This window comes from Lithobates pipiens, unplaced genomic scaffold, assembly GCF_037356315.1.
Source record: "Lithobates pipiens isolate NorthernLeopardFrog02 unplaced genomic scaffold, aLitPip1_a1.2 Scaffold_13, whole genome shotgun sequence".
Classification (NCBI taxonomy): domain Eukaryota; kingdom Metazoa; phylum Chordata; class Amphibia; order Anura; family Ranidae; genus Lithobates; species Lithobates pipiens.
The window spans coordinates 472,423,799-472,442,602 of record NW_027507718.1 but is presented as its reverse complement, the minus strand read 5'-3'; the positions used below and the strand labels follow the sequence as shown (position 1 = coordinate 472,442,602).

At 45.6% G+C, this 18,804-nt stretch overlaps 1 protein-coding gene across 4 annotated transcripts in view; it reads left to right on the top strand.

Moving 5' to 3' along the window:
* Window positions 1–18,804, top strand: part of FAM193A (family with sequence similarity 193 member A) — a 201,403-nt gene that overhangs the window by 64,963 nt on the left and 117,636 nt on the right. For all 4 annotated transcript variants that reach the window (XM_077477904.1, XM_077477903.1, XM_077477906.1 and 1 more), the window contains exons 3-4: window positions 1,772–2,017; window positions 3,379–3,545. In XM_077477904.1, the coding sequence (XP_077334030.1) occupies window positions 1,931–2,017; window positions 3,379–3,545 (254 nt within the window). In that variant the 5' untranslated portion in view covers window positions 1,772–1,930. The remainder of the gene's footprint in view (window positions 1–1,771; window positions 2,018–3,378; window positions 3,546–18,804) is intronic.

The following is an 18,804-nucleotide window of genomic DNA, read 5'->3' as shown; positions in this document are numbered from 1 at the left end:
TTATGGCATTTTTATTAATTTTTTTAATTTTTTTTACTAGTAATGGTGGAGATCAGCGATGTTTGTGACTGCGACATTATGGTGGACACATCGGACATTTTTTGACACATTTTTGGGACCATTGTCATTTATACAGCAATCACTGCTATACAAATGCACTGATTCCTGTGTAAATGGCAGTGAAGGGGTTAACCAGGGGGTGGCAGTGTAAGGGTTAAGTGTCCTAGGGGCGTGTTACTACCTGTGGGAGGCGTGGCTGTGTTGGTGAACACTGATATCTGCTCTAATCACAGGGAGCAGAGATCCGTGTCACTTATTGCTAGTCAGAACGGGAAGATGCTGTTTACATCGGCATCTCCACGTTCAGCCTCCCCGTGAGACGATCACGGGTATCCCAGCAACCGGACTCGCGGGGGTCCCGACGCGTACACGATGGCAGGGCGGCAATTTCAAATGGACGTACCTGTACGCCAGTTTACGTGCCCGTGCCATTCTGCCGACGTACATCGTTGTGCGCCGGTCGGGAAGTGGTTAATATATAACGTTTAAAAGTTTTTAAATCTCTATGCATTGGTAAATAATAAATAACCAACTATATGGTTAGAGAGCAAAATCTCTAATCCACTCTGAGAATAACAGACAGAAGAGATATACTGTATATACTATTAGAGGAGATATATACTATTAGAGGTTGAATCTGGTAAATATCATCACCAGACTCCGATCTTTTTTTTTTTTTTTTAAAGAAAAAAATGTTTACGGTTTTTCTGATTTTCAAACAGAACTGTAATGTATTATATGCTGACCATGCAAAAATGTGTTGCTTCAAAAAAAAAAGTAATTTTAAGAACGTTCATTCGATTTTTGAATCGTTAGTGGAGTCAAATCGACATTCGTTTTCAACCACAGTGACAGGACAATTTAGAAATATAAAACTGCTTGGTCAAAGGAATTTTCAAACAGTGTATGTGGTTTTCGTTCAGAAGTTACATTCGTTTTAAAACAGAATGTTAAAAGGAAGTGAAAATTTCAAACAACTTCCTTTCAGCGAATGTACAAAGATTTTTCATCTGAATATTCTCGTCTGAAAATTGATTTGTGTGGCCAGGATAAGGCTCGGTACACACCTATGCAGTTTGCTTTTGATCTGTGTCTACACTGCTTTTTGCTCTGCGTTAAGTACAGTATAGAGTGCCCCAATAGCAAGGTAAAGAATTTCTGCCTTTAGAACCAATCACTTCCTACCCAGGACTACATGTCCCATGAGGCATTGCTCCTCACACATTGACAAGTTCTCAGGCACTTACTGACCTGTATGGATAATGTACTGAGCTGTATGTGTGCTGCAGTGTATTTCCTGATATGTAAATAAATAATGCATTCTGTATACAGGCCAATTAATCGATCATGAAAATAGTAATAGATTCATTTCATGATCAATTCGTTGTCGATTAATCGATTAGTTGTTTCAGCCCTACATCAGACTAGTATTAAATGCTGTGTTAGGTGGGTTTACAATGTAAATGCTTTTTGTGGCATAAATCCTACAGGGGAGTTTGCATTCTTTTTCAACATGACCAAAAACGAACCCTTCACTGTTCCACCTCTGCATTCATTCATTTGACTCAATGCAGATTTAGCACCCTATTAACTTGTAGATAGCAAGTAGCAAAACAAAAAGATATATATTGTACTTGAATTGCCCTTTGCTGAGAATGAGTAACAGTTTTTTTTCCCTTAAAGATTAATTTTATTTCTATACACTCTACAGGCTCCCTTTACATTTGGCCTGGGCCAGAGGGCTCCATACACAACTGGAGAGCACTGCCTTCTCTGTAGAAGCGAACGTAAGGACCTTGCACTTTCTGAGTGCAGCACAAAAAACTCAAGCAGACTAGCACTTTCTACATCTCCTAAAGCCAATGCCAAGATGCACCTTCCATTGTGGGTGTGCTCAGACTGCCGAAGGACAGTAGAGAGCGAGGATATCCACCCCACACAAGACCAGTCTTTAGTGGTAAGTGCTGGCGCAGGTTTTTATTTATACATTTTTTTTTATTTTTTTTTTTATTTTTTTTTGGGCTTGTTCAGTAATGTCACAAAAGAAAAAATCTGCTTTCCATTGTAGAATGGTGCTTAGTCTAAAATTTATACCAAATACACTAATTCTAATCTATTTTTTGCAAAATATAGCCAATTGTAGATGTACTGGTTGTCTTCAATCAGCTTTGAGTGCAAGTGCCAGCATCGTGCGTAAGGGAAACAGGCAGTGGCGCATCTGACCGGAAGTGGGAGCGGGTGGGAGCGGGTACCTGTCAAAACCAAGTGGGAACTTCTAATTTTGCATCGCCTTCATTTGCCATCCAGTAACTGGACCCCCAAAAGGTGCTGTCCAATAAATACCTGACCTATACCAGCTGGGTCGGGTCATTAAAGAGGAAGTAAACTGCAGGGTTAACGTTCTATTTTTATTTTCTTTCCCCTGACCTTGCGAAGTAAAGCCATAATGTGCTAGTATGCATCACATACTAGCACATTATGTGAAACTTACCTGCAAACGAAGCCCTCCATAGATGTATTATCACCGATGGAGACTGCATCCATCTTCAGTTTTCTTTCTGGGTCCGTGGACTCCGGCTCTGTGAGTGGCCGGAGCCACGTGACGTCACTCCTGCGCATGCGCGTGGGAGCCGCCGTCCATGGCACAGGGCTCTGAAGGAACGGTACGGGTGGCCATTCAATAATGCTTACCTATAAGAACTGTTCAGTGGGAGTTTGCAACCATTTTAATAACCCTTTCCCTGCCACTGGGGAAAGACTTGCATCAGCAGTAGCAGAGGGTTTTACATGCTCTTCCAGCCACTGTAGCATGTGTGTCAACTTTGTATGCTTTCAGCCAAAAATGGCCCCAATTTCTTTTTTCACTTCCTGTTTTGGCTATATGCCAAGAAGTAAAGGCAAAATTCCCCAATGGAAAATGGAAAAACTTTTTTTTTTTTCTTTAGTTCTACTTTAACAACTCCCTTCTCCGAAAAAAATATTGCTTTTGTGTGCAAAGTTGTCATGGAACATTGCACATCGTTACTGAACATGTCTATCCTGCACTGCTAGATTTTGCCCCATCGTGTTCAGTGATATTGAGCTTGGGCAGCCGTATCAAGAACTTCCTGGTGTTGGTATTTAAGAAAGCAGGGATTTACAGAGTGTAAATACCTCACTGCATTATCTCTATTTAAACTGGTTTGAAGTTTTGAAAGTGGTCCTCAGATCATCCATGGCTTTGGGCAGCACTGATTTACATCCAATGTAGGTGTTCTTGTCATATATGTTAACCCAGATACGTGTGTTTTCTAAGATTGAGCATCTCCTTGCTTTCAGAGTCAAGATTTCCTTTTGCACATGTCCTCGGGAAACAGCGGTTCAAAACAGGACTCTGTTGGTGGAGGGAGGATGCTTATGGGAGCTCAGACAGTTGCACCCACTGTGGCACTCAATACGGCACCTGCCGATATAGCATGCAGTTGTGAAGCATGTAACGAGCGCAGGTAAGGCCTTCACAAATTAGTTTTTCAGCTCAGTTACAATTGAAATGTTAAATAAAAAGTTGCCTTCTATTAAAATGTAAGTTTTGTGTACTGTGATTCAAGCTGTGGTGCGACTAGAGGTCCTTTGCAGCTATGTTGAATCATTTAGCTCTGATACCGTTGGATAGCTATGGGTTCCTTTCATATTCTGCCAAACTACTCTGTCGAATTTTTAAGTATTTCCGCTGCTTTTTCTGTGTTTTCAATTACAAAGAGCACAGCTTATGCAATGGAACTCATTGATTTGCCTTAAAGATAACGCATCATTTGTAAGGGTGTCTGGGAGAGCATGTTGTCATGTCCGGAGTGCTGTTTATCTGCTGCCTATCTTTCCACAAATTCCTGGATTCCCTGCATGCTTTGCAGCGTCTCCTGTGCTCATTTATTTACTTTCCATTTTTCTGAGGACTGCATATCCCATGATACCTTGCTGCATGCAGTCAGTGGTATAATGTGGTGGTGTTTCTTGTACTGACTTTGCCTCCTGAAACCCTTCCTCTTAATACCTCTGTAGCTCAGAAGGCAGGCTCTGTGAATTGTGTGATACCAATAGTGCCATGTTCATTGGCCTGGAAGTACAGGAGGCTGAAGAAAGGAAGATCAAAATATTTCCTGAGGTTCCAGGAGTGCATGTGCGCATGGGATGGCTGGGACTTTTGTCTCGTAGGAACGTAGTCGGGGGGGGGGGGGGGGGATGTGTAGATGGATCAGTTCAGGCCTTAGGGCCGGGTCAGCAAACATGCAAAGGATCGGTCCAGGCAGCAGGCAGAAATGTGGTCAATAAACAGGCCAGGGTTAGTACAGGCAGCAGGCGAGGCTTGAGTGGTGTGCCAGTGATCAGGGACACTGCTGCTGACTTATACTGTTCTAGTAACACTGGGACTGGTGTGGAGACAAGGGGGCACACTGTTGCTGGCTTACACTGGTGCAGTGACACTGTGACTGGTGTGTTGGGGATAAGGAACACAGTTGCTGCCATACACTAGTATGGTGACATTGGGGCTAGTGTGGTGGTGATCAGGAAAACTTTTGCTTGCTGCACTGGTCTGGTGTGGTGATAAGGAATACAGATTCTAGTTCCTCTGGCCTGGGAATACTAGCTGACGTTGTAGTGATTGGAGAAGTGTGGCTGACTACACTATTAAAGCTTGTTCCCACGTGAGTTTGGGGAGTGGTAAAACCTTACATTTTGAGCTGTGACTCCACCAGCTGCAGAAGTAGGGATGCTGAAACTAGTGTGTCAGTGGTCAGGGACTGGTGACCAATATGTAAAAAAAAAAATTGCAAGGTTTTTTTTTTTTTTTGTATTCCCCCCCATCCTCCCCCACACTGTATTGCTCTGGGGGGTGATTGGGATTTTTGTTTTACTTTAACACAGTGATTGCTGTGACCAATCAGACATTACAGGGGCAAGCAATGGCATCGTGCATGACCGAATCAGAATGATTTTTAATATTAGGACACTCGTGATGTCGGCACCCCAGGCAATTTTTCAATCGGTTCTCGTAGGGCTGCAAGATTAATCGTTAAAAAAAAAAAAAAAAAATTGTGATCTCGATTCAACCCCTTCGCGATCTTAACCACTTGCCGACCGCCGCACGATGATGTACGTCGACAGAATGGCACGGGCAGGCATATGGGCGTATATATACGTCCCTGCCTTCCCGCGGGTGGGGGGCCCGGTCGGGCCCCCCTCGGTGCCTGCGGCGGTCGGTATTCGTTCGGGAGCGATCCGGGATGAGGGGGCGGCCATTCATTCATGGCCACCCCCTCGCGATCGCTCACAACGAATGAAAATGCTCAGTGACATCACTTCCTCTCCTGTAATGTAAACACAGGAGAGGAAGTGATGTAATCTCTCCTCCGTGTCGGTATTTTTCGTTCCGACACCGAGGAGAGAGGATCGGTGAGTTGCACCAACACGACACTACACAGTAGAACATGCCAGGCACACTCACACCCCCCCGATCACCCCCCCAATGACCCCTGCCCCCCAGTCACAGCGACACCAATGTCATTTTTTTTTTTTTTTTTGCATTGGTGTCATTTGTGACTGTAATAACTGTTAGGGCAGTTAGGGTTAGCCCCCTTTAGTTCTAAGGTACCCCCCTAACCCCCCCCAATAAAGGTTTAACCCCGTGATCACCCCCCGTCGCCAGTGTCACTAAGGCTGGGTTCACATTGCAGCGGTTTATGAGAACGGATGTGATTCGCACCGCACTGCAGTGCAAATCACATCCGATCTCTGTGCGATTCGAGTTCAGCCATACAGATAGTATGGCTGAATTTGCGTCGCACCCGCCGCAAACTCGCACGGGACCCTTTTTTTGGTCCGCAGCAGAATCGGATCGCATGGGTGTTCACACCATGCGATCCGAGTTTGCAGATCGCACTGCGATATGCGAACTGATCTGGGGGTGTCATTAACATTTCACTGACACTCCCAGCAGTTCGCATAGGGCAGTGTGAACTGCCGCCGAGAGGCATGCGATGCGGGAACCCGCCGCGGATTCGTGGCGTTCCCGCATCGCTCCAGTGTGAACCCAGCCTAATAAGCGATCGTTTTTCTGATCGCTGTATTAGTGTCACAGGTGACGCTAGTTAGGCAGGTAGGTATTTAGGTTCGCCGCAGCTTTTTATAGCGCCAGGGACCCCCATATACTACCGCATAAAGCCCCCTGATTGCCCCCTAGTTAACCCTTTCACCAGTGATCACCATATAACTGTTACAGGTGACGCTGGTTGGTTAGTTATTTTTTTATAGTTTCAGGGCACCCACCATTTATTACCTAGTCTCACTAGTGTACCCCTAAATTTAGGGGTGTCTACTTTCCAAAATGGGGTCATTTGGGGGGGGTTTGTGCCATCTTGGCATTTTATGGCCTTCAAAACTGTAACGCCCTTAGAAAGCCTGAAGGCGGTGCTTGGTTTTCGGGGCCCCGTACGCGGCTAGGCTCCCAAAAAGTCCCACATATGTGGTATCCCCGTACTCAGGAGAAGCAGCAGAATTTATTTTGGGGTGTCATTTCACATATGCCCATAGCATGTGTGAGCAATATATCATTTAGTGACAACTTTGTGTAAAAAAAAAAAAAATTGTTTTTTTTGTCATTATTCAATCGCTTGAGGCAAAAAAATAAAATATTCAATGGGCTCAACATGCCACTTATCAATTTCCTTAGGGGGTCTACTTTACAAAAATGGGGTCATTTGGGGGGGTTTTGTACTGCCCTGCCATTTTAGCACCTCAAGAAATGAGATGGGCAGTCATAAACTAAAAGCTGCGTAAATTCCAGAAAACGTACCTTAGTTTGTAGATGTGACAACTTTTGCGCAAACCAATAAATGTACAGTTATTGACTTTTTTTTTTTTTTTTTTTTACCAAAGACATGTGGCTGAATACATTTTGGCCTAAATGTATGACTAAAATTGAGTTTATTGGATTTTTCTAATAACAAAAAGTAGAAAATATCATTTTTTTTCAAAATTTGCGGTCTTTTTACATTTATATTGCAAAAAATAAAAATCGCAGAGGCAATCAAATACCATCAAAAGAAAGCTCTATTTGTGGGAAGAAAAGGACGCAAATTTTGTTTGGGTACAACATTGCATGACCGCGCAATTACCAGTTAAAGCAGCGCAGTGCCAAATTGTAAAAAGACCTCTGGTCATTGACCAGCAAAATGGTCCTGTCTGAAAGTGGTTAATCCAGCATTTTTACAATTTATGTAACAAGTGCAGAGCTTTCTTATCATACATCACAGGACAAAGAGCCATAGTAATTACTATGTGGATTATAGGCCACCTTCAGGTGATGGACACTGGCACGCCCTAAATTAAAAAGTGCATTCCCTATATAACCACTCCCACTGGTGGGAGTACCTCAGTTTTTTCACCAGTGTCTAAGGTGTTGGTCACGAGTAAAGATGTGCTGTGCTGCTCTGGTGCAATCCTTGCTGGGGATAGCCATGCTGACCGGATACATTAAAAGTGTCTCTTTTGTCCAAATTAAATAAATTATGGTACCCGAACCTCGTGTCCAAAGTAACAAGGTTTTTGCCTGTAAATGCTTCTCTTTTTAGAGAGCTGGACCCCGGGATCCAGTACTTTTTGGTAGTAAGGCCATAAAGTTTTACTGGCGGAGGTGCTGTTACAGGTCCAGGATAGTGGGCTTCCCCAGCTCCTGAAGGTTTAACGGAACCCACCGTGAAGGGTGAAGATCGAGTCTGTTGGTTTACCACAGAAAACCCTGCAACGGGAAAGGTAAGTTGAGTTTTCTAAGAATTATTTATTTATTTTTTATTTTTTTATATGAATGTCTGTCTCCTCCTTTTTCTCAGATCAAAACGTTCCCAGAGATCCAGTGAAAAGAAGTATCTCTTTCTAGCTTTGGATCATCTCTTATCTCAAAGAGAGGGATATTGTTGGTCCCATTGGTAGAGCAAGGATTAGGGTTTATCAAACCTTATTTACGGTTCCAAAACCGTACGGGGATGTCAGACTTATTTTAGATCTCAAAGATCTAAACCGGTTTGAATATCCATTCTTTTCACATGTCAATCCGATCAGTAGTCCTACAAGGGGGAGAACTTCTGGCGTCAATCAACATCAAGGATGCTTTTTTCCATGTCCAGTCTTTTTCCCCGCTCACCAGAAATTTACGCTTCAAGGTAGAAAATCTTCATTTTCACTTTGTAGCTCTGCCTTTCGGGCTAGCTACTCCACCTCGAGTGTTTACAAAGGTCCTGGCTCCTCCTTTTTTGGCCAGGGTAATGGCTCAAGGTATAACAATAGTAGCCTATTTAGATCTTCTCTTCATAGATCAATTTGGTAGCCCGCATAATCCAAACTTTAGTCACCACAGTTAGCTAGCTACCTGGATTACCTAGGTTGTATTCTCAACCTAGAGAAAGCCTCCTTAAATCCATTGAGGAGATTGCAGTACTTTTGGCTGATCATTGATACAGCTCAAGAGGATGTGCCCCCCCCCCCCGGGAAAGGCTCAGTTCCATAAGGGAGCTGATTAAGTTACTCATGTCAAAGAAGAATCCTTCTATTTGGCATTGCATGAATTTGTTGGGAAAGATGGTGGCTTCTTTCGAGGCCGTTCCTTATGCGAGGTTTCATTTAAGACTGCTGCAAAGCAGTATCCTGTCAACAGGGAACAAGAAGGCTCAAGCTCTGGGCTTCCTAATGTGTTTATCCCCCCAATGTGTGTCAGAGCCCCAGTTGGTGGTTGATATCCAAGAAGAATCCTTTCTACCAGTTACCTTCTGGGCTGAGGAGCAGTCCTGGAAGAGACATCTGTCCTAAGGAAATGGTCCAAATCAGTGATGACCTTGTCTATCAATATTCTATAGATTCGGCAGTACACATGGTCCTCGAGGCCTGGACGCTCAAACTAAGGAATTGTCCTATCGGGATCCAATCTGACAGTGCCACAGCTGTGGCTTTTATCATTCACCAAGGGGGCATGAGAGGTGAATCATATTTTATCTTGGCAGAAAACAAAACATTCCTTGCCTATTATCAATTTTCATTCCAGGAATAGGAATTGACAGGCGGACTACTTGAGTCGCCAACAATTGTTCCTGGGAGACTGGTTCTTTCACCCCATGTTTATGTTAATATACCAGAAGATGGGGAGTTCCGGATGTGGAACTTTGTGTCAAGGACAAGAGATCTGATTGGCATACGAAACAGATGCCTTGATTTTTTTTCCATGGGATCAGTTTTTTTACTGATCTATGCGTTCCCCCCCTGTTCTGCTGCTTCTGAGCCACCTTCACAGGATTAAGCATAAAGGGAAGGAGGTGATTTGGTGGGGGACCCTTGGACCCTACCACTATGGCCAGACCTTCTCTCGCAAGGTCCGGTATTCCATCCTACCTTACAAACGCTAAATTTAACGGTTTGGCTATTGAGACCCACATTCTGAAAGATCGTGGGCGGTTAGCCTCAGTAGTTCTACTTTGGCAAATGCTAGGAAGCCAGCCTCCAGAGTCAAGAATCTGGAAGGCTAATGTCTCCTGGTGTAAATCCAGGAGTTGGCACCCCAGGCAATATGTCATAGGTAGGATCTTTGAATCAAATAGGATTAGAATTGAAGCTGGCCTTGAGTACTATTGATGGCCAGATGTCGGCCTTATTGGTCTTTCTTTTCCTCAACCACTTGCTTCCCTCTCTCTGGTTAGTAACTTTATTCAGGGGGTAACACAGATTAATCCTCCAGTTTGGTCACCCCCGAACCCTTGGGACTTATTTTTAGTCCTTTTGGCTTACAGAAGCAGCCTTTTTTTTTTGGAGCCAGTACGAGATATTCCCTTAGTCCTCTTGATGGGGGGGGGGATATTTTCTGCAAGAAGAGTATCCGTGTTGGCTGCTATTTCTTGTAAGGAGCCGTATTGGTTGTTCAGAAGGATGAGGCTGTATTGCGGCCTCATCCTGAATTCTTACCGAAAGTAGTATCTGGTTTTCATTTAAACCAGGATATTGTTCTGCCTTCATTTTTTATTTTTTTTATAGAACTTCATTTCTGTGGAAGAAGGGTCACTAAATTTTCTTGATTTGGTGAGAGCTGTCAAGGTCTATTGAAAGTGACCGCTCAGATTTGTAAACAAATGTTTTGTATTGCCAGATGGTTCTAAAAGAGGACGGGCAGCATCGAAATAGGATTTTTGTAATAGCTTACCTGTAAAATCCTTTTCTTTGAAGTACATCACGGGACACGGGTCCCTCCCTTCTTGGTATACACATGTATTGCTTTGCTACAAAACTGAGGTACTCGCAGCAGTGGGAGGGGTTATATAGGGAGTGCACTTTTTAATTTAGGGCATGCCAGTGTCCATCACCTGAAGGTGACCTATAACAGGGCTCGACAAAACCCGGGCGCCAGGTCGCATTGGCGACTAGAAATAGCGACCTCACGCCTGGGGCAGCACAGCTGGGGGTATCCTGTCTCTGTGGACCCCCCCCAGCGTGATCGCGTCGGGCCGTTCCGCCGGCGGCCGAAAATTTAGGCCGCGGCTTTGAGGCCTTCTGCGGTTCTATGATTCCTTATGGAATCTGGCGCCCTCTTGTGGTCGCCGTTGGTATGACAAACCAGCAATGCTAATGACTTTTATATTACCTGCCTCTTCTTCCCTTTATTTAGAACCCCCTAAACATTATATATATTTTTTATTCTAACACCCTAGAGAATAAAATGGTGGTTGTTGCAATACTGTCTGTCACACCGTATTTGTGCAGCGGACTTACAAGCGCACTTTTGTTGGGAAAAATAATTTAGTTAATAAAAAAATAAGACAACAGTAAAGTTAGCCCAATTATTTTTTATATTGTGAAAGATAATGTTACGCCGAGTAAATTGATACCCAACATGTCACGCTTCAAAATTGCACCCGCTCATGGAATGGCGACAAACTTTTACCCTTTAAAATCTCCATAGGCGACGTTTAAAAAAATTCTACAGGTTGCACGTTTTGAGTTACAGAGGAGGTCTGGGGCTAGAATTATTGCTCTCGCTCTACCGATCACGGCGCTACCTCCTATGTGTGGTTCGAACACCGATTTTATATGCGGGCAGGACAGGGCGCATTTAAAAATTATTATTTTTTCTGCTTATTTTAACTTTTTTTTTTTTTCCACTGTTCTTTTAAAAAAAATGTTGTGTCACTTTTATTCCTATTACAAGGAATGTAAAAATCCCTTGTAATAGAAAAAGCATGACAGGTCCTCTTAAATATGAGATCTGGGGTCAGAGAGACCTCGGATCTCATATTTACACTAAAATGCAATTGAAAAAAAAATTGTCATTTGAAAAAAAAAAAAAAATGTCCCTCTAAGAGCTATGGGCAATGACTTGGAGACGGGGGGGGTGGGGGGGGGGGCGACGGCGCTGCTATCTTCCCCTCACTCGTCTCCATGTCAGGCCAGGGACAGGTCCGGATCGCCGTCACGGACCCGGCTCCTAACTTTTTAAGCTGGCTCCTAGATTCCAAGCAAATTTGTCAACCCCTGACCTATAACTCAAATAGTAACTGCTATGGCTACGTGTCCCGTGATGTACTTAAAAGAAAAGGATTTTTACAGGTAAGCTGTTAAAAAAATCCTATTTTCTCTGCTTTTCTGCAGCTGTCAAAAAAAAAAAAAGCAACCACACAAAGAGAGATATAAAAAAAAAAAAAACGTAAATCCTTGTGTTCTTTTAGAGATCAAAGGGATGAACTTTGGTCTGCAAATGAGATCAGTTTAACCACTTAAAGACTAAGCCTTTTTATAACACTTGTTGCTTACAAGTTAAAATCAATATTTCTCTTTGGTTCATTGACAGACACATCACATTCTGCTTAGATGCTTCGGACACTTGGTCCACTCCCTCCTCCCCCCCCACCAGGGTTGTCACTATGGGGGGTTACACCGTGGCACCTGCTGGAAGGTTGGGCCTAGGGAGCGGGTAACCAGGCATCCGTGGATCTGCAGCATCCTTCCACTAATTTGGGCTGCCACTTTCTGTTATGGGCATCTGCCATCCATTCCTCGGCTCTGCTTGGTTTGCCCCCCCCCCCCCCCCGCTGACCTGTGCACTCGTGGCAGGCGGCGGAAAATTTAGGCCGCGGCCAAGCAGGGCGCCTTATTCCAGAGGGATGACTCTGTGGGGGCTCTGAGGACGATCCCTTTTGGGGGGGGGGTCTTTAAATGGGCCCTCCATAGGCACCCCCTGTGCGGGCCTTGGTGGATTCCCCCTGTGCGTGGTCTCAGCCAGTGCCCCCTGTGGTCGACGTTCCCTGTATGGGACCTCAGGGTCTCCCTTGTGTGGAGCCTAAGGTGACAGAGGTCTGTCGGCAGCCCCCTGAGTTTTGTGTTTTTCACAGGTGCGGCTTAGGAATGTAGCCTAGTAAATGGCGCCCTCGCCCTCCCCTGCCTTATTGGTCTCGACTGATCCTATATCTGGCTCTGTCATCGTGGATATGGCCCACCTTGCGGGGTTGGTGGCCACACTCCCTGTCACATAAGTTAGAGAGGATGTTCCTCCACAACAGCAGGGGTGAACAAGGTGGTGTTGGTTGTCATCCTTATTGCATCTCTGCGGGAAATTTTCAAGATGGGGGATGCAGCTGTGACTGCTGAGGGGGTGCTGGTCCCCTTGGCACCCATAAACTGTCTCACACGGTAAAAGCGTTCCCTTCTCCCTCCTAATTTGATGTATTTGTCTGTAAACACTGGGAGTGTCCAAAGCGCCCCTTTGTGGTTCCAAAGATGCTTTGCTGTAAGGTACCCTTTTGTGGGGTCCCTCCTTAAAAGTGGACTATTCCACTAGTACTGGGTCCCCATGGCTCTAGGTTGCGCAAGGCGACCATGATTCTGGTAGAGGAATCTCCGGCTTTTAAGGATCCGGCTGACATACCAGGAGGCAGAGCAGCATCTCTGCTTACGCTGTATTGGCGGACCAGTTGGTCTGGGGGCTGCAGTTTGTCTACGATGCCTCTTGGTCGCAGTTCCCCTGGTTGCTAAGCTCTGTTTCTGCAGTGGTACTTGGAGATGTATTGTGGCTTAAAGAGGAAGTAAACCCTGGTGAGTTTACTTCCTCTTTCATTCCCTGCAAAGGTAAAGCATAATGGACTACTATGCATCGCATAGTAGTCCATTATGTGTCGCTTACCTGACACAGGAGCCAGCGATGTCACCGCTGTCCCCTGTAGTCCCGCGCATCCATCTTCTCGGTGGGTCTTCGCTGCTCCGCTGCTGTCATTTGGCGAATCCGCGATGACGTCACTCCCGCTCATGCACACGGGAGCCGCCAAGCGTGGCATATTCGCCATTGACGGTGCCGCGCTCAGTGCGCCTGCACGCCGCTGTCTACGGTAATTATCTCCTAAACCGTGTAGGTTTAGGAGATATTTCTTGGACCTACAGGTAAGCCTTAATCTAGGCTTACCTGTAGGTCAAAGTGTGTTCTAAGGGTTTACAACCATTTTAAGTGTTGGTCTGCAGACTGGGCTTCTGAAAAAGCTGACTGGTTTACCATTTCAAGGCAATTGTCTGTTTTGAGGCTACCCTGGATGACAACATTGAGTCTCGCAGGAGGGAAGTGTGCATCTCTTCCACAGTCTGAAATGGGGTAAAAGGGCCTTGTAGCGGATGCGGTCCTTCTTATTGGCATGTAACGGACCTGGTCTGGCAAGCTGAGGGAGGGGCTCCCTAGACCCCCATGGACAAAGGCCCCTTCAGAATGAAGGCGGTCCTAGTGTTAGGGCCTTGAATCCTGAAATAGATTTTTCCCTTCTACTAGGCGTCTGTCACCAGACTGGTTGCAGTTCTCCTTGGGGCTGTGCCAGCCCTGTTGCTTCAGGGTGGGCTTGTCCCGGTTCCAGTGGGTACAGAAGATCAGAATGGAGTCCATCCGCACGGTGGTGGCATCCCTTCATCATGGGGATTTCTGTTGACATCACGGATGCTTATTTACAAACTCCAATATGTGCCCAACACCAACACTTCCTCCTTTTTACTGTGGGAGAAGAGCATTATCCCCTTGCGGTGTTGACCTTTTGGTCTCACTTCCATTCCTCGCTTATTCATAAAGGTGTTGACCCTGGTTTTGGTGTGGTTGCGTCAGTGGGGGATTGCGGCCTTGGGCTGCATGGGCGACCTTCTGCAAGCAGCCTGTCCTTGGCTACCCTGAGGGGCGACGTAGCTTGCTATACAGACTGCAGATTTCAGCTAGTTTTTATACTACCTAAAATCTGCTCGGGTTCCTTACAGAAAATTGGATTATGTGGGCTGGACTCTGGCTTCAGCTCTGGCCTGAGTGTTTCTTCCTCTGGACAAACTCCGGAAGTTGCATGCTGTGCTTCAGCTACTGTTGTCTCGCATGTGGGTGTAGGATCTGATGGTATCTGCCTTCGAGGTGGTTCCATTTGCACAGTTCCGTACGAGCTCCCTTCAAGGGAGGTCCTGGCATAATGGGACAAGTGCCCGAGGTCTCTGGGCTATCAGATTCGTCTGAGCCAGGAGACTGGGAGTCCCTAGTCTGGTGGCTTTGCTTTCCCGTATTTTTGGCAGAGCACATCCTTTCTACCCTTGTATTTGACAGTGGTCACCAACAATGTCAGTCTGTCGGGGTGGGGAGGTGTACTGGGACTGGGTTCTGCTTAGGGTTGTTGGACACTGGAGGAATCCCGACCTGAAGCTCAATATCCTGGGAATTCGAGCAATCAGACTATGGCTCATGGACGTGTCGACTTCAGGGGGCTCCTGCTACCGATCCAGTCAGACGATGCCATGACGGTGGCCTATGTCAATCACCAGGGTCGAACGAAGAGTGTGTTGGCAGCCCTGACAGTAGCCAGCATCCTCCGGTGGCCTTGTTCTGGCCCTCTCCGCCATATGCCTTCTAGGAGTTTAAAAACTGGCAGGTGGTTGCCTCAGTCGGCTAGTGTTGGTCCACGGGGTGGTCCCTTCACCAGGACATGTTTCATCGGATATGTCTCCGATGGGGCTCTCCCAAGGTAGATCTGTTGGCATCTCGGTTTAACAGAATGGTACTGAGTATTCTGGCAAGGTCACGGGATCAAGGCCAAAGGGATTCTGGTCTTTCTAGTGATCCCGGGTGGCCATGTTGATCTTGGTACGCCGACCTGGTGTGCTTGTTCGCCGACGTCCATTGGCTTACATTTTACATACCCTGGCAGAATTGGATTTCTTGGCAATTTTTCAGAGAATATGAAGAACACAAACATGTTTCACTCATTGTTAGCGTTTGGCTAAAGCCGTTGATTATCAATCAACCGTGTTTACTCTTTTTAAATCATAATCACAGCAGAAACTACCCAAATGACCCTGATCAAAAGTTTACATACCTCAGTTCTTAATGCAGTGTATTGACCCCTTTAACATCAATGACAGCTTGAAGTCTTTTGTGGTATTTGTGGATGAGGCTCTTTATGTTCTCAGATGGTAAAGCTGCCCATACCTCTTGGTAAAAAGCCTCCAGTTCCTGTAATTTTTTGGGCTGTCTTGCATGAACTGCACGTTTGAGATCTTCCCAGAGTTGCTCAATGTTATTGATCAGGAGACTGAGATGGCCACTCCAGAACCTTCCCTTTATTCTGCTGTAGCCAATGGCAGGTCGACTTGGCCTTGTGTTTTGGATCATTGTCATGTTTGAATGTCCAAGTACATTCCATTCGCAGGTTCCTGGCTGATGAATGCCAATGTTCCTCCAGTATTTTTTACTTTCAAAAAAATTTTATTGACACAAGAAACGTACAACGCATAGAGATCTACATTTCGTCTTGTACATAATGAAAGAAGTAATAACAAAATGTACCTAAGACCACATCAAATTGCAATAAGATTGACACAAAAGCAACGTAATTTAGATCATCCTGAAATCAAACTTATACACGGCCTAGCCATTAGAACATATAGCAGAAGCGTGCAGCTTACGCACAGGCCAGGACACTAATATATAGAAGAGTGCATAACATCTAGTTCTGTGCATACGAGGAGTTACAAAACATTCAAACCATAACTAGTTACGCCCAAGGTCACCACTAGGGTGAGCGTCTATCGCAGTTGGGTACATCAAGAGGGCGGAAATTAAAGTACAAGGCAAAAAGAGTAGGAGGAAGAGAAAAGAAAAAAGGAAAAAAGAAAGGGGGGGAAAAGAGAAGAGAAAAGTAAAAGAGGGGAAGAAAGAGAGAGGGATGGGATTAGAGAGGAAATAAAGGAGGGAGAGGTCAGAGAGGTAGGGGCGTTGGTCGGCCGGTTCCCATAAAACAGTCGAAGGCCAGCAGTAAGCCACTGACCGGTGGGTGTTGGGTCTTATGGATCTAGTAGATGGTGATCAAAGTGTGGGGGTAAATAATGGTCAACCCATGGTTGCCAGATTTTAGAATGCCTGGGGATAGCATCCTGAACAGTTGCTTCGATTTTACTATGTATCATTGCCTGCGTAACCCTATTCTTAACTTCAGTCAGACGCAGGATGGAGGTCTTCCATGCTTTAGCTATTGTTTGTTTAGCTGCAGTGGTGACCTGCAGAGCAAGACGCATCTGGGCCCTGGTGTAAAAATCAGGGTAAAAATTGAGGAGGGCCAGTGCTGGGTCAGGGTCTAATGACCTGGTGACCAGAGTGGATAAAACCAGAAATATTTCAGTCCAGAAGCGTTGGGCCACCGGACAGGTCCACCAAATATGCAGGTGTGTGCCCCTCTCGTCACAGCCACGGAAACAGTTTGGAGAGTAAGAGGGTAAAAATTTTGCAATTCTATCTGGCACTAAGTACCAACGCATGAGAACTTTGTAGCTCGCCTCCAGGGCCACAATATTTTGTGAGGAGAGTTTAGTATGTAGCCAAACATCGGACCAGCCGTGTACATCCAAATTTAAATACAGGTCCCTGGACCAACACTGCGCCTATGTCGGGAGTGTCGACGGCTGGGAGGTGAAGTGTGTATACAGCTGTGATATCTGTCCCGGGGCATATGGATCAGTGTTGCATATTTTTTCAAATATCGTGTATGAGTTCGCTCCCCTGGTCAAGCCTACAGTCTGCTGCACAAAGTGTGATATTTGGAGATAGCGGAAGTATTCATTATTTGATAATTGTGATTGGGCTTGCAGGGAAGAGAATGGTTTGACTGTACCACCAGCCATCAGGTCACATATGCGGGTTAAGTTTGCATGTTCCCATGCTCGGAATGAAGAAGGGGAAGTGTAGGCAGGGTAGAACTTAGGGTGACCGATATAGGACAGCAAAGGGGAGTGTGGGGATATCAAATGAAATGACTTACAAAGCTTATCCCAGAGTTTGACAGAGTTAGAGGTCGAGGGGTTGGAAATATGGCCTCGGGCCGCAGGGGGGAGCCAGAGAAGATTAGTTAGGGGTGTAGGGTGGAGATCCACCGCTTCCAGACTCACCCAAATGGGGATTTCCACTTTAGCATGATAAAGCGTTACTTGGGCAAGCTGGGCCGCGTGGTAGTAATGTTGGAAATTGGGTATACCAAGACCACCGGCCCTGTGGTGACGAAGTAAGGTGGATCTAGAGATTCTGGGTTTCACGAGGCCCCATATATAATTAAAGACCCGGCCTTGTATTATGCGGTGGAAATAAGGGGGCACTGGGATGGGAAGGACTCTGTATAAGTAAAGAAGCTTAGGGAGTAAGGACATCTTGACGGTGGCGATGCGTCCCATCCAAGAGATGCAGAGGGGGCGCCAATCTTGGAGTAAGGATGAGAGACGCTTCAGCATAGGGAGATAATTCGCTCGGAACAGGTCTGCAGGATCACTGGTAAGTTTTATGCCTAAATACGGGATAGAAGAACCAGACCATTGGAATGGGAAATTAGTCCTAAGAAGCGCTAAGGTGTCATCTGGCAGTGATACATTAAGGGCTTTGGATTTTGTCTGATTAACTTCTAGGCCAGAAATTTTAGAGAATTTATCAAGGAGATTTATTAGATTAGGGATGGTAATGTGTGGGGAGGTAATGAACAGTAGAGCGTCGTCGGCAAATAGGCATAGCTTATGAGTAGTAGAGGCAACCTCCAGTCCCCGAATGTCCGGGTGTGCTCTAATCAGCGCGGCCAGGGGTTCTATCGCTAAAGCGAAGAGTTGTGGCGACAGGGGGCACCCCTGCCGCGTCCCTCTTCATATTGGAAAACTTTGAGAACTGAACCCAGAGTATGTCACTGATGCTCGTGGGTCGGCATACAAAGACATAATCCACTGAAGGAAGTGGGGGCCGAAACCCCAACGTTTCAAGATGAAATGGAGATAAGACCACGAGACCGTATCAAACGCTTTTCTGATGTCTAAGGATAGGAGGTGCATGGGGATAGAGCGCGTTTTCACAAGGTGTTGTAACAGGACGACTCGCGAATGTTGTCGCTAGCTTGCCTACGGGGAATAAATCCTACCTGGTCTTTGTGGATCAGATTTCCTATAATCAGATTGAGACGTAGTGCAAGGATTTTGGATAAAATTTTTATATCTACATTTAGTAGGGAAATGGGGCGATAATTAGACCACAGGGTGTTATCAGAATTGGGTTTGGGAATCATAGCTATCGTGGCCATTAGAGAATCTCTACCAAGGGCTTGCTGTCTCAATAGGGCGTTAAACGAATTCGCTAATAAGGAAGCTAGTATATCAGAGAATTTCTTATAATAGTTACTGGGTAAACCGTCCGGACCAGGGCGTTTGTGTGGT